Source organism: Phalacrocorax aristotelis, chromosome 5 (assembly GCF_949628215.1).
Source record: "Phalacrocorax aristotelis chromosome 5, bGulAri2.1, whole genome shotgun sequence".
In the NCBI taxonomy this organism is placed as follows: Eukaryota; Metazoa; Chordata; class Aves; order Suliformes; family Phalacrocoracidae; genus Phalacrocorax; species Phalacrocorax aristotelis.
In genome coordinates, this window is record NC_134280.1 from 39,954,047 (window position 1) to 39,966,705 (window position 12,659).

General features: G+C 47.4%; 1 protein-coding gene across 4 annotated transcripts in view; it reads right to left on the minus strand.

The window, feature by feature from the left end:
* ERBB4 (erb-b2 receptor tyrosine kinase 4) overlaps positions 1-12,416 on the minus strand; it is a 647,409-nt gene extending 634,993 nt beyond the window's left edge. For all 4 annotated transcript variants that reach the window (XM_075094047.1, XM_075094045.1, XM_075094049.1 and 1 more), the window contains exon 1: positions 12,299-12,416. In XM_075094047.1, coding sequence (XP_074950148.1) covers positions 12,299-12,392 — 94 coding nt within the window. In that variant the 5' untranslated portion in view covers positions 12,393-12,416. The remainder of the gene's footprint in view (positions 1-12,298) is intronic.
* Positions 12,417-12,659: the final 243 nt, after the last annotated feature.

A 12,659-nucleotide genomic window follows, 5' to 3' on the forward strand; every position in this document is an offset into this window, starting at 1 on the left:
ACAGCCAAAAACAAAAAACTGTGTGTGTATATATAAACAGATAAATCAAACAATTCCTTTTGCCATTGCAAAAGCATCACATTACATGTTTCAAAGCAGTAAATTCCAGAGCAATGAGGTTGCATGTATGTTAGCAGGTCTTAAATTTAATACACGCACACAGGTGTAACACACACATACCCTTCATGACCCTTTCAACAACTGTCACAGATCCAGAGCATAATGCCACAGGAGAAGAAAAACCCAAATGCACTAGACTTACATCAGGAAAGCTCCATGCTGCTTTTGGCTTTGCCCCCAACTTGTACAAGGGTGGATACATAACATAACTCCTCGACATGCATCCTTTTCTTTCCACCTTTGGCTTTAAGTTAGTAAGCTTTTGGAACACAGGCCATACTCCTCACCAATGCTTTGCTTGCATGCATTACACCAACAACATTACTAACCTCAGCTGCAATGCTATTAAATCTACTGTACAAGTAATATAAGACTGCAATATAAGAATCACACTCTACATCTGTGGAGGAGAGAATTATCGCTAAGAGGAGGCAGCAATACTGATGGCTGAACACAGAAAAGCACCTTTTGTGCTGGCTCACCTGCAGCTGAAAGAGCACTTGCATCTACACCTTTACTATTCAACCTGACACCTGCTTACTAAACATCTCCACGTAGCTGCAAGTAGCTTTTGGTTTTCTGTATTTATTTATCTGGTGCTTATCGTTACCAATCAGGCAAAGTCTCCAGCACGCCTTTTGCACAGTAACGAACTACTTTGCCACAACCTGTATTTCAGGAGCATTCTCAGACACTCATAATTTTTTACCCATTAAAAGCGTACCAATACATGTCAAGTTTCAGAGGAAAAAGACACTTTTTCCTTCAGTTCCAGCAGCTTGTTACTAATATTCAAGCAAAGACAGAATGCATAACACTCATAAAGGGAGGACACCAATGGAAGGGGAAAGTGAGACACAATGCAGCCATCTCTAGAAAGTTGTGTTTTCTACCACGAACATTCAAAGCCCAATTTGCAAAACTGTTTAATTTTGTATGCAAACGGACAGTTACACATATAACTGACCATTTGTGCAAGCAATTACACGCACGATTACCTAACTGCATAATTGTGTGGGCCTAATTTTGAAACCGGGTCTTATATTTTCTGTTGAACACAAGTGCTATATTTAATAAATAGACATTGAGTAGTTTTGAAACAGTCATCCACACCTACTAACTCAAAACCAAATATTGACAAAACATGCTGAAATGTGTATTTAGCCAGAAAAGAGCATCATGGAACCATGGCATAAAGCAGCACGTGCCCACCAAACCCAGCCACAAGTTTCTCTGCTGAAACTCCTAATCCTTTAAATTGCAAAGGACAGCAAAAGACATAACGAATGTAGGCACACATATCTGTACAAACATGTCACATATCTTCATCAGAAATGCTGGCAAGTTCCTTATTGTAATTTTTTCCAAAGGAAGACTTGTTCTGGGGCATTCTTGCTGCTTAGGTTGTATTCTGGGGAGGAAAAAGTAAAAGCACATTAAAAGAAACCTACTATTAGCAAGCCAGTCAGCAGGTTGTGAGCGTGGTTTCAGACAAACCCTGTATATCAGGCAAAATTCAGGCTTGAATTATGAGATGGCACAGGTGTTTTTTTTTGCTAGTGATCCAAGCAGTTAATGGCCCAGGCTTTCGTATTGCTGACCCCTAAAGGGAGGTTTCCATGTATACCTAATCATCCTCAGGTTTTTTCAGCCAATCGTTAGGATTATTCCATAAAAGAAAAATACTCCTTAAGACCATCAATTTTCCTGTGAATGTCATCCACAAGTCTATTTTACATGTCAACCAAAAGCTCTTTAAGATTAGCTGTCAGAGGCCTCAAGTTTTGGCCAAATATCAATTTTCTGTGTGGATGGTGCATTAAATTTAAGATGCTTGTTGCTACTGTGGGCAAAGCAATATAGCAATTACCAAGCTATTTCTGACTTACAAATCCATAAGTAATCATATTGTTGGAAACCAATGAAGTAGAGTGTTAAAAACAAAGACTATCGCCGAGGTAGTAACTGCCAGCTCCCTCGAGATGCATGTTGGTGGAAAGACCTGATGTCACAGCCCTTGAGCAATACGTAACATTTGCAGAGACCTGGGAAAAAGCAACTCCAATGCTCTCAAGCCTGTATTCAATCCATTACACCTATACTTCTCTGTGGTCTAAAATTTGAGGTAGCGCTTGCTCCTCTCTCCGCCCTTCCCTGGTACTTTGGTACCTGCTGCTTATGTTTATTTCTATCACATCTCCACATGCCACTAAGGCCCCATATCACTTGGTGCCCAGATACACCCTTCTCAATATTATTAAGCCAGGCTCATGTGACCTGAGAGGCGATGCTGTTCCAGCACCTCACACTGTTGACTCCCAAGGCAAGCCTTGTTTCACTGGGCAAAATAAGCCTCTGAGCCTGTGCAACCAAATAAACAGGGGGTTTATTCCAGATATTCCTAGAAACACAGGCATGCTTTAGTTCATACAAGTTATCAGAAAATTTAATCAACGACTGGTTTAAGAAACACACATAAGATGAGCTTCAGTGACATTAGGCACATTCTGCAAGAGACAGCTGGGATCCCGAAAAACCCTGGAACTTTAGCTAACATCAGCACGATCCAAATTGCAGAGCAACAACCCAGGTAGCAGTGTATCCCTCCTCTTTGTCTGGCATTGCTCCAGCGCTCATCCTCAAAAAGCCCACAAGAGCACTGCCTCCATAAAGTACTTAAACATCATCCATGCCCTGGGGAGACACTGGCATCATTACAGCTCAGGAAGAACCATAAAAACCTTAAATTGGCCCCAGAAGGCAACACAAACAAATCTAAACCTGACAGAGACTACCCAACACGGGAGCTCCCCTGTTGGAGGAAGGACCCAGTCATCAGTCAGCCAAAAAAGGATGCTCTTACAAACACTAATGTTGTGAATGTATCAATACTGGAAGTCATTTTATCACATCACTGCAAGAAACGGTCACGCTAGACAGAAAAACCCAAACGGAAACAAGTATCACACCAATTCTTGCATAACCTAGGACAATCTAGAAACTTTTAACCCAGAAAAAGCCTGGGTAAAAAGACATTATTTGGGGCAGAATCTTTCTGCCCAAATGGACAGGATCAATCTAAAATAGGCAGGACCTACAGAAGTCACACACCTTCATATGGCCTTCACTGGGAGAAGGTTACTATTTACAATGCTTTTTTCTCATTTCTATGGGCCATCAGCAAGACTGAGATTATTCAGGTTGACAGCAGAAGTTTGATACTGGAAAATTATGTTGCCAAAGGACACCTACTCAGTAATTGCTCGACTGTAGCATGAGGCATGACCCATATATCTTAATGCCTTAACCACATGTCATGGCAGCAATCAGACTAAAGCTATTAAGAGTCTTAATAAACCCATGTTTCCATCTCCAAAATCACCAGCAATACTTCCCAGACATTGGAAAACAGTAAGCAAACCAGCCCCTGCATAAAATCTTACAAATGAGTTAAAAAACATGGCTTTTAAAAACAATTATTGGACCTTTTCCCCCATTTCTTAAGCTACAGGAGTTTTAACTTTTCTCTGTGTGCAGAGCAGCTAAAGATGCTTTTCCTTCTTTATGTGAAGACTAAGATTCTCACGACTCCAAGATCTTGGTGTAAAATTTACAATGAAGAAATTTGTGGCCAGTGACCCTGTGTGAATCTATTTGTAAATCTTAAAAAAAAAGAAAAGAAAAAAGCATTCTCCTTCTCTCCCTAATTTTTAGTTACTACAAGTAAATGCTAATAAAAGACTATTTAAAAGCTATTTTATTTAAGGTTTCAGCTGCACACCGAAACCCTTGGGCAGCCAGAAACATTCAGCACAGACTAGAATTCTATTTCCTTTCTGAGAAGCTGGACAGAGCCACAGAAAATGTAAAGCATCACTAGTTGTTAGCAACAACAGAAAGAAACCCCCCCACCTGTGCTGCAGGCACCACATTATCAATGCAGCAGCTGCTTGTTATATCGTGGTGTAACGAGGTTTCACAGTGACACATGAAGCAGCACTAGAAGCAAATCTAGCCCATGACTTCAGTGTGTTATGCAGCACAAGGGCAATGTAAATGCTGTAAAAGTTATCACCACTATTTATAGACTGTAATAATTTTACATTTTTCTAATATGATCTTCCCAACACAAAGTACAGCCCCTTGGTGACAACCAGCTATGCGGCTGTGCAAGCTGGCAGCAGCTTTAAACGTGTTGCACAAGAGGACCCAAACACGCATGATTTTAAGAACAGCTGTAAACTCTGGAAGACAAAGAAGCAGCTCTGCACAGAGAAGTCTGGGGAGAAACTTGCAGCAACTGGGGGCAGCGCCAGTACAAAAGCCCTCCTCTGGCTAAAGGAACCGACAAAAGGAGAGAGAAAAGCTGCGACGGCTTTACATTTGTTTTGAGAATTTCCATTTTCTCTTAATAGGATAATTCCCTTGTTCCCACGAGCTCTGCTGGCTCCAGGGAGAGGAGAGTCCTGCCTTACACCACAAAACCCCCGGCAGAATCTGGTCCCCAGGACGCTGCAACAAGCAACTGAGTCAGGCTGCGGAGGGCGTGAAATAGCAGGGATCAGATCTCAATTTGCTAAACAAAATTAGCTGCACACCATTCTGTTTGCATATCAGTTTCTCCTGCTCAAGATGTGCTAATTCGGGCAGCAATTGCTGCGGTACATACGGATAGAGTAATAAAGGCAGCTTTCAAATAAAGCAGCCATATACATTATTTTGCCTCCTTCCTATACTATTCCATGGCTTTTTCCACACACTCCAATGCGTACATCCTCTGACCATTATTAATAGCTACTAAAGAATATTATCTGCCTACCAATCACTTCAGCTTCCTACTTGATGGCAAGTACATTTTTAGAGCATCAAATATATCAACGGGGACAATGGTTGCTAAATTTGAAGTCAACAACTGGAAAACGTTAGCTACTTCACTGGTATCTTTATGTGCTACAGAAATATCTCTTGAAATAAATGAGCCTTTTTTTGTCCTTTCAAAGAGATAATAAAAATAATACTGAATTCTAAATACTGTCACATACCCTCACCAAACAGCAATTTAAATTTAGATATATACATTTTTACTGCCAAAGATAAAGAGCAAAAATATCCACAATTCAACTTTGCATAGCAGATCAGATCAAAAAAACCTTAAAATTATAGCTGGATGGCAGCCACCATGCGGCCGAGGAACAGTCACCACTATACAGACGCTCTTGGAAAAGGAGTTTAAGCAAAATAACTCTTACAAACAAATGTGTATCACTGCATCTGGCTGTGAGGCTAACCCTAAAAGATTACTGAAATATTCCATTAGCATACTAACCATGGTACATAAACTTTTATGCTTAAAACGTTCGATATTTCAACGTAATTTCAATTAATGGAAATTGAACATTAGGATGTGTATCAAGTTAAGTGTGATGATTTTTCTTCCTGTCCACGCACCAAAACGGCTCCATCCTGCCAGTGCCGGCTCTTGCCGTCGGAGTTGCATCCACAGGAGATGGTACTCAGCATCTTGCTGTGGTTCAAGCGAGCAAAACGCTGCTGCAAATCTCCTGCCAGCATGTTCAGCTCTGCACACCAAGGTATTTAAGGACATGGGTAAATGTAAAGTGTGCAAGCGGATCTCAGGATCTCCTCTGGCACCTCACCAAGCCACAAGCATGAGGAAGGGACACACACCTGCCCTGTAGGAGACGCTTTCTTGGGAAAATAGGAAGAGTACGGAAATACCACTTGGAATGGCCTGGATGAGGCACAGGAGCCAAGCCATGCCAAAAGTCAGTAGGACAGGGACAGGTTTCAGAGCTTTACCCACTGTATTATTGCTGACCCTAGATACAAGAGTAGTGTGCTCTCTTGCAGCAGTGCTACGGCCGAGGCTGTGTCACCATTTCACATGCAACTTTGTTCAGAAGTGGTTTAGTTTTTTTGTAGCGTGCAACCTTTTTTCTTCAACTTCTCTCTGACTTGACTCGTTTCTTTCATCAACAAGAATGCCACAAAACTCACGGGAGGGGTTAAAAAAAAGAGAGGTCAGGTATCACAGCTCTTAAGACGTTTAACAGGCAGTTTAGTCAAGCAGCTGTGGGTGAAGTCAGATAATGTCCTTCAGAGCCACAGTAGCCTCCCCACCTGAATTTAAAACCTGTAGGCAGCATGTCCCCCAGCTCTGCATCCTCCCCAGCCACACTGGGGGCATGCCCTGCAATGGAGACCTGCCTGTCATGGGGCAGCTCAGCCCCTGGCCCCACTGCCAGCACAGGGCTGAACCGCACCTCAGGGGCCAAGCCTTCATCAAGCCCTGCCAGACTCCATTTCCCCAGCTCCCTTACTCTCCCAGTTGCAACTGATGGTTTGGTGCACACTCCAAAGAACGGAGGCACTGAGGCTTATGGCAGGTAGGAGCCACCCCAAGTAACAGCAGGGGGACAACAGGCTCTCGCATTTGGTGGAGTGGGGCAATGCTGCTGGAGGCAAGGGTGCATCAGCATCACCCTAGCGTGGCTGGAAACCAGCCATGACCACTAGGGAGGAAGGGTTCATCCCTCCCTGGCATCAGCTATGGGCTGGTCCCCAAGACCTATGCCCAACCAGACAGGTTTTGGAAGATTTCTGTAAGCTTAACACCAGCTAGTGATGAGATGCAGGAGTCATGTCACCAGGTGAAAAGAGCCCACGTTGCCACACTGATTTTTGAGGAAAAGATTAAGACATATCAGGTTATAAATGCCCATTCAGTTACGGTACACCCAGCTGCCCAGAATTCAGGAGACAGAGGAACCAAACATGAAATTAGCACATCTTAGAAATCTCTAAGAAGGACGTCATAGAAACAGTATACAATGAGTGGTCATTTTTTATAGCTCTGGAAAGAACTGCATCCACTAGAAGTTTGACGCTTTCTTTCCCATTTATTGACTTTATTTTCCTGCCTCCTCCTCTGTCAGAAGGTAGATTTTATAGGCTTCTGGCATGGAAAAAAAACCAGTTATCACTGGAAAGTAGAAACACTTCTCAATGTTCTTACAGTATGAATTTCTATTCCTCATACGTATTTATATTCTTGGTTTCCTTACAGTACAAGTTTACAGTGTGACTAGTACGTGCTCCTGCAGTTTGAATTACAGGCTTTGCTGTCCAAACGCCTGCCAGTGTCAGACCCTGTCAGACTGATACACAAGCAAATATTCATCTGTCCTGGACTTTGCATCCCCTTTATGCAAAGTGGGAAGAAGGACGAGTTTCCCTGGCAGGCTGAGGAAAAAAAAGGATATATATATAGCAGCAGCTGTTCAAAGACTTCAGGAGGCTTGGCATGTGCCCGTATGCCCAGCAGAGGTAGCTGACAGTGCAGAAGTGAGACCGTCCATTTATCACGTGGACGCACAGCTCATCACAGGGAAGCTGACACCAAGCACGGCTTAAACTGTTCGTCCAAAGCAAGAAGTTGCTAAACAAACATTAACTAAAGTTGCTGAAATGATGAATCTTTCTGGCGGACTCCAGTGCTCCCATGGGATAATTCAGCTTCAGATACGTGGGCACACAAAATCCACCAGCAGCCTGCGCTTGTTTGCAAAAGGAAAACATTTAAGTCAGTGAAAGCAAGAGCCCGTTGCACACTCCATGGACTTGTCAGCACACGTGTAACACATGGTAAACAGCACAGCCGAGGTCACCTCCTCCTGCCTTCGCTCATGCCACAGCAAAAAGTAAATCCCAGGAACAAGCCCCCACTCCTTTCCCAGGAAAATTGCCTCAGCACACCAAGAGTGGCAGAGTCCGTGGGGGCAGGCAGACCTGGCTTAGCTGTTCCTACAGAGCTGCCATCACTTACCAATAGTCTTAAGAGCACGAACGTCTGGTTGCACAGTGTTAAATCCCCATCTGTGCAGGCAGGACACAAAGCAAGTTCAGAAGCTTCCAGGGGGCTATCGTATTGCCCCATACCAACCACCTGGCACCAGCTCACCCTTACTGTCCTAAAGAAATCAGAGGGTTCACTGTGATGCTAAAGCACCTGCTTTTTGAGAAAAGGACCAGAATGGACATTTAAAAAAAAAAAAAGAAAAAAATGAAATGTTTGGGCTACACCATCCTTTTCAGCAAATACATGTATTTTAAAAGGACCATGCGATCCAAGTTAGTGGTGCTTGGTGACAGGGTACCTTTTTGATTTCCTAGCTTGCCACAACAGTTACTACACTATAAAGAGCATACATTTCGTTTCCAGTTTGAACCTGTTCACCTTCAGTACCCAGTCATCAGTCCAGTCCTGACTTACTGGTTAGCTTAACAAGTCCTCTGGAATATAAACCTAAAGATTCGCTCCCAGTTTTAAGCACCTTTGAGTATGATCAAATCATCCTTAACTCCTCTTTGAAGTCACCTGAGCTGCTTCAGTTGCTCACGTGAAGCACTTCATAGTCTTTGAGTCAGTGGGACAGCGCATTATTACATCTCCCCATCCTGCATGCGAGGGCACAGGAGGTGGGGACGGGACTCTAGGGATGGACAATTCCCTGCACCCCTTTTCCCGTCCAGCCACCCAAAAAGCTGCTCCCGAGCCCAGGAGATAGGTGCAGGGGGTTGCTCAGCAGCGGGACCAGAGCCTGGGAAATCACATCTTCCACTCTGTCTGCGCGTCCTGCTGCCTGGGAGCTCCTGGGGGCTGCTGCCACCTAGAGATGCTCGCGCAGCAAGGCTGCGGGCACGCCGCCCCGCACGCCCCATAGCAAAGGCTCGCAGCCCACCAGCTCTGGCATTGACTTGCATAAAGCTTTTGAGTACGTGCATACTCTTGATGATAGGCTGCACTTTCACATGCAGTGGGAGTGAACTTGCTGTGGTTTGCTTAAATTTACTTAATTAAAAAGAAAACCCAAACAACTCTAACATCCCCTAAAAAAATAGAAGAAAACATTTAGTTAAATTAAGGGCTGTAGATAATTCACTGCTAGAAAACTGAGGGCAGATTTCAGAATAACTCACCATTACAAATGCAGGTCAGGAGTGCAAAGCAGCACTTGCAGCTTGGCTTGGCACACCTGCAGAGTGCTGGGCCCTCCGCTGCCGCTCTCACAAGGGACACAATATGGCTCTCCCCACTCCCTGTCCTGCTTTGCTACCGTGTGGGTTCAGGAGGACTTCTGCCTTCATGAGCTTCTAATGCCAAGTCTCATTTGGTTTACTCATAGGCATGTATTTCAGGTCCTTATTATTACAGTTTTCATGTTAATTACAAGTGCAGCTCTTAGTGCCAGAATCCATATACATATACATCAATTACCATCTCTTTAAAAGCAAACAAAAAAAGAGAAAAAAGTCACAACTAAGTCACTCGGGCACTTTGCAGTGTATTGCTTGGGCAGGCGCACACACACAGCCTGCACGGTACAACCGGTGCCGAAGCTGCCCCAGGCTCCCTGGGCATGCCCCGAACAGCAGGGCCATATCCAGTCTCCTCGCCCTGCAGCAGCACTGGCTCGCAATGCCGTCAGGGGACACACAGGGACAGTGACGGCGTGCCCTGGCTACCACGCAGAAACCTCCCCACGCACCCACACACCACAGCCCTGAAGTCAGACATGCACGGGAGGGAGCGGGGCTCCCAGGAGGGACGCAGGGCTGTAACAGCACCCACTCCCCTTTGGTAAGGGGGCTGAGACGGGACGTCCCCTTTGTAGGGACTGACTCATTTGATGGCAGCTACAGGCTGAAACTCCCAGTCAATATTTATCATGCCTTTGCAAAGGCACTCGGAGCTCAGCCTAATTTTAACCATCAAATAGACATCGTGGCGGAATAAACGGGAGAGGTGCCAAGGAGGGCTGCTGCAAAGGAGAGTTGCTGCAGCTCTCCAAAGGCGTGTGGCATGTCCCATCCGACATGGCCTAAAGAGAAGCAGTGGCATGAAATCAAAGCCTGCCCATACATCAGCCTGAATGTGCTCCTCACTGGGGGGGGGGAACAAAAAACACACACACCACGAACAAACCCCGGTGCAAAAACATGTGAACTACAATTAATTTCTCAGAGCAGTTGAGTACTTCAAACAGTGCTAAGTTAATTTGGTTGTAATTATGTAACAACTCAACAGCCCCATATATCAGAAACGGGAGTTAATTTATCAGCTATTTCCAAGCAGAACAAAGACTCACCAGCTTCCAGGTAACAGCCCAAGCTGTTTGGCTCACGTGACCCTGGCTGGGCCGTGCGCTGCAAATATTATATGCCCGAGCTTGGAGATAGAAGAAATCGAAAAACCCCAATGTATTCACATCTTTGCATCTTAGCCAACAGACACTGGGGTAATGAAATCAAAAGTTAGGGCAACGGCTTGCTTGCACGAGCAGAGGGGTTGCCATCTCTCTTGATGCACTTAAAATGAAGGTGGCAGCCAGAGCCCCATTCTAACGCCCCAAAAGCCAGGAGAGCCCTAAATATTTACAAATCAAAGCTCACCTGTCCAGCCTGCCACGCTAGTTTAGCAAGTGCCAAGCAGCAAGTATCAATCATTAATAGCTGCCATCACCCACAGCGGTGCCCAAACACCTCCAAATAGAAAACGTCACTCCAAGCCCGTTATTTTAATAATCAGATTTTCTTGTTTTGCACAGTGCAGGGCATAGAGGCTTTGCTGCAGCACAGATCCAGGAAGCTTCCCGTAAGGCAGCAGGAAGGTAGGTGAGCCACCCTGGACCAATGCCTTTTATTTTCACTGGGGTATAAACCTAGTAAGGGAGCATCTTTGTGATCTGAGTGGCGGGCAGGAGGGCTGGAGAGAGAGCACGGGAGCAGCCCAGTGGGGACGGCTGCCACCCGAAATCGGGGCAGGCTACAGGGAAAGTCTGAGACAGAAAAGTACCAAGCCAGGGGGAAGAGAGAGGCTGCGTATGAACAGGGAGGCAGGCAAAAAGGTCCAGCAAACTCGAGCCTGTGAAACAAGGAATATAATGCTCCTTCAGCTACGATTTACTGATTCAAACTGCAGGAAAAGAAAACATGAGAGGAAACAGCAGCAACCCAGCGTTTCACCCCTCCTGATTTCAAGGATTAGGAAACAATCACACACAGAAAAAAAGTAAACTGTGCACCAAGATCAAAACTGCCTGTGAAGCAAGCAAAGCCGGGACACGCTTCTTTCACTTCTCATCAAACGTATCATCATCTCAGTTACATAAAGCCTCAAAATATAAACTGAATTGTGAGAACGAGGAGCTGTTGCACCAATACCGCCCAAACATCATAAATTTTGCATCACCAGGGAGGAGAGGGAAAAGGGGAAAAAAAAAGGAAAAGAAAAGTTACAAAGATTGAAGAGATTTCCTTTTAATGTTTTATTCACAACGAAGGCTCCCGAGAAGCGCGATGCAGCGGGCGGCGATCCCGGTGCCCTCCCCGGGCGACTTATACCAGCACAGCCCCGTCCTACGGCGGCGGAGAGCGCTGCTCAGATGCCAAAGGAAAGGAAAAAAGAAGATCAAGCCAACGCTGCAAGTTTCCCTCCAGAAAGTTAAAAAAACCATCGGGGCAGACCCCACTGGAGGAAAACGCTCCTTTGCTGGGTTTAACTTCCAAGCCGCCTGCTCGCGGAAACCGTGCGCAAATACACTTGGACCTATGTTTATGTTGCAGCGTTCGGACACACCTTATAGAGGCAATATATACGTGTACGGGGAAAGCCGCTTCCTCGCCCGCCCGGCACAGCCCGAAGTTTTGGAGCGCGCAGCCCCGTCGGGGCGGCCGCGGCACCGGCACCTGCCCGCAGCGTGGACCCCGCGCCCGGCGGGGGTCTGGCAGGGGAAGGGCGACCCCGGAGCCCGGGCAGCCGCCACCCGACCGGGGACACACGGGAGCTGCTGCCGGGAAAGGGTTGCTGTCACGCCGCTGCCCGGGCGCGGCGGGCTGCGCGGAAGATGCGCGGCCACCCGCTCCCCTCGGCTTCGCTCCGCTGCTCGCCGGCTCCCGCAAGGGCTTGTCGCCCTCTGGCCGCCGCCTCTCCGCGGGACCCGAACAAACTCCCGCACCCCGCGGAGGGGACGGGGACCCTCCGCCCGCAGCCCCGCGAAGAAGTTGGCGGGAGAGTGCCGCTCACCCCGACCCCATAACACGCCCCCCCACACACCTTCCCTCCGCCCCTCACCGCGTACCGGGCCGCTCAACCCACCTGCCTGCGCCGCCGCGGCGGCCCGCGGGGCCGCGGCCGCCGCCGCCAGCACGCAGCAGCTCCACCACAGCAGCCCCCCGGCCGCCGCCGGCATCGCGCCGCCGCCGCCGCCGCTGCCTCAGCGCCGCCGCCTCGCCGCCGCCGCCGCCGCCGCCATCCCCCGCGCAGCCTCCGCGCTGCCGCCGCCGGCTCCCAAAAGTTGCCGCCGCCCCCAGCGCCGCCCCTCCGCGGGCGCTCCGCGGCGCCGACGGGGCGGCCGCCGCTGCCGCCGCCGGCCACGGGGCGCTGCGCCGCCAACACGCGGGGAGCGGAGCGGCGCGGCGCGGAGGGAGCGGGAGGAGGAGGAGGAGGAGGAGGGAGG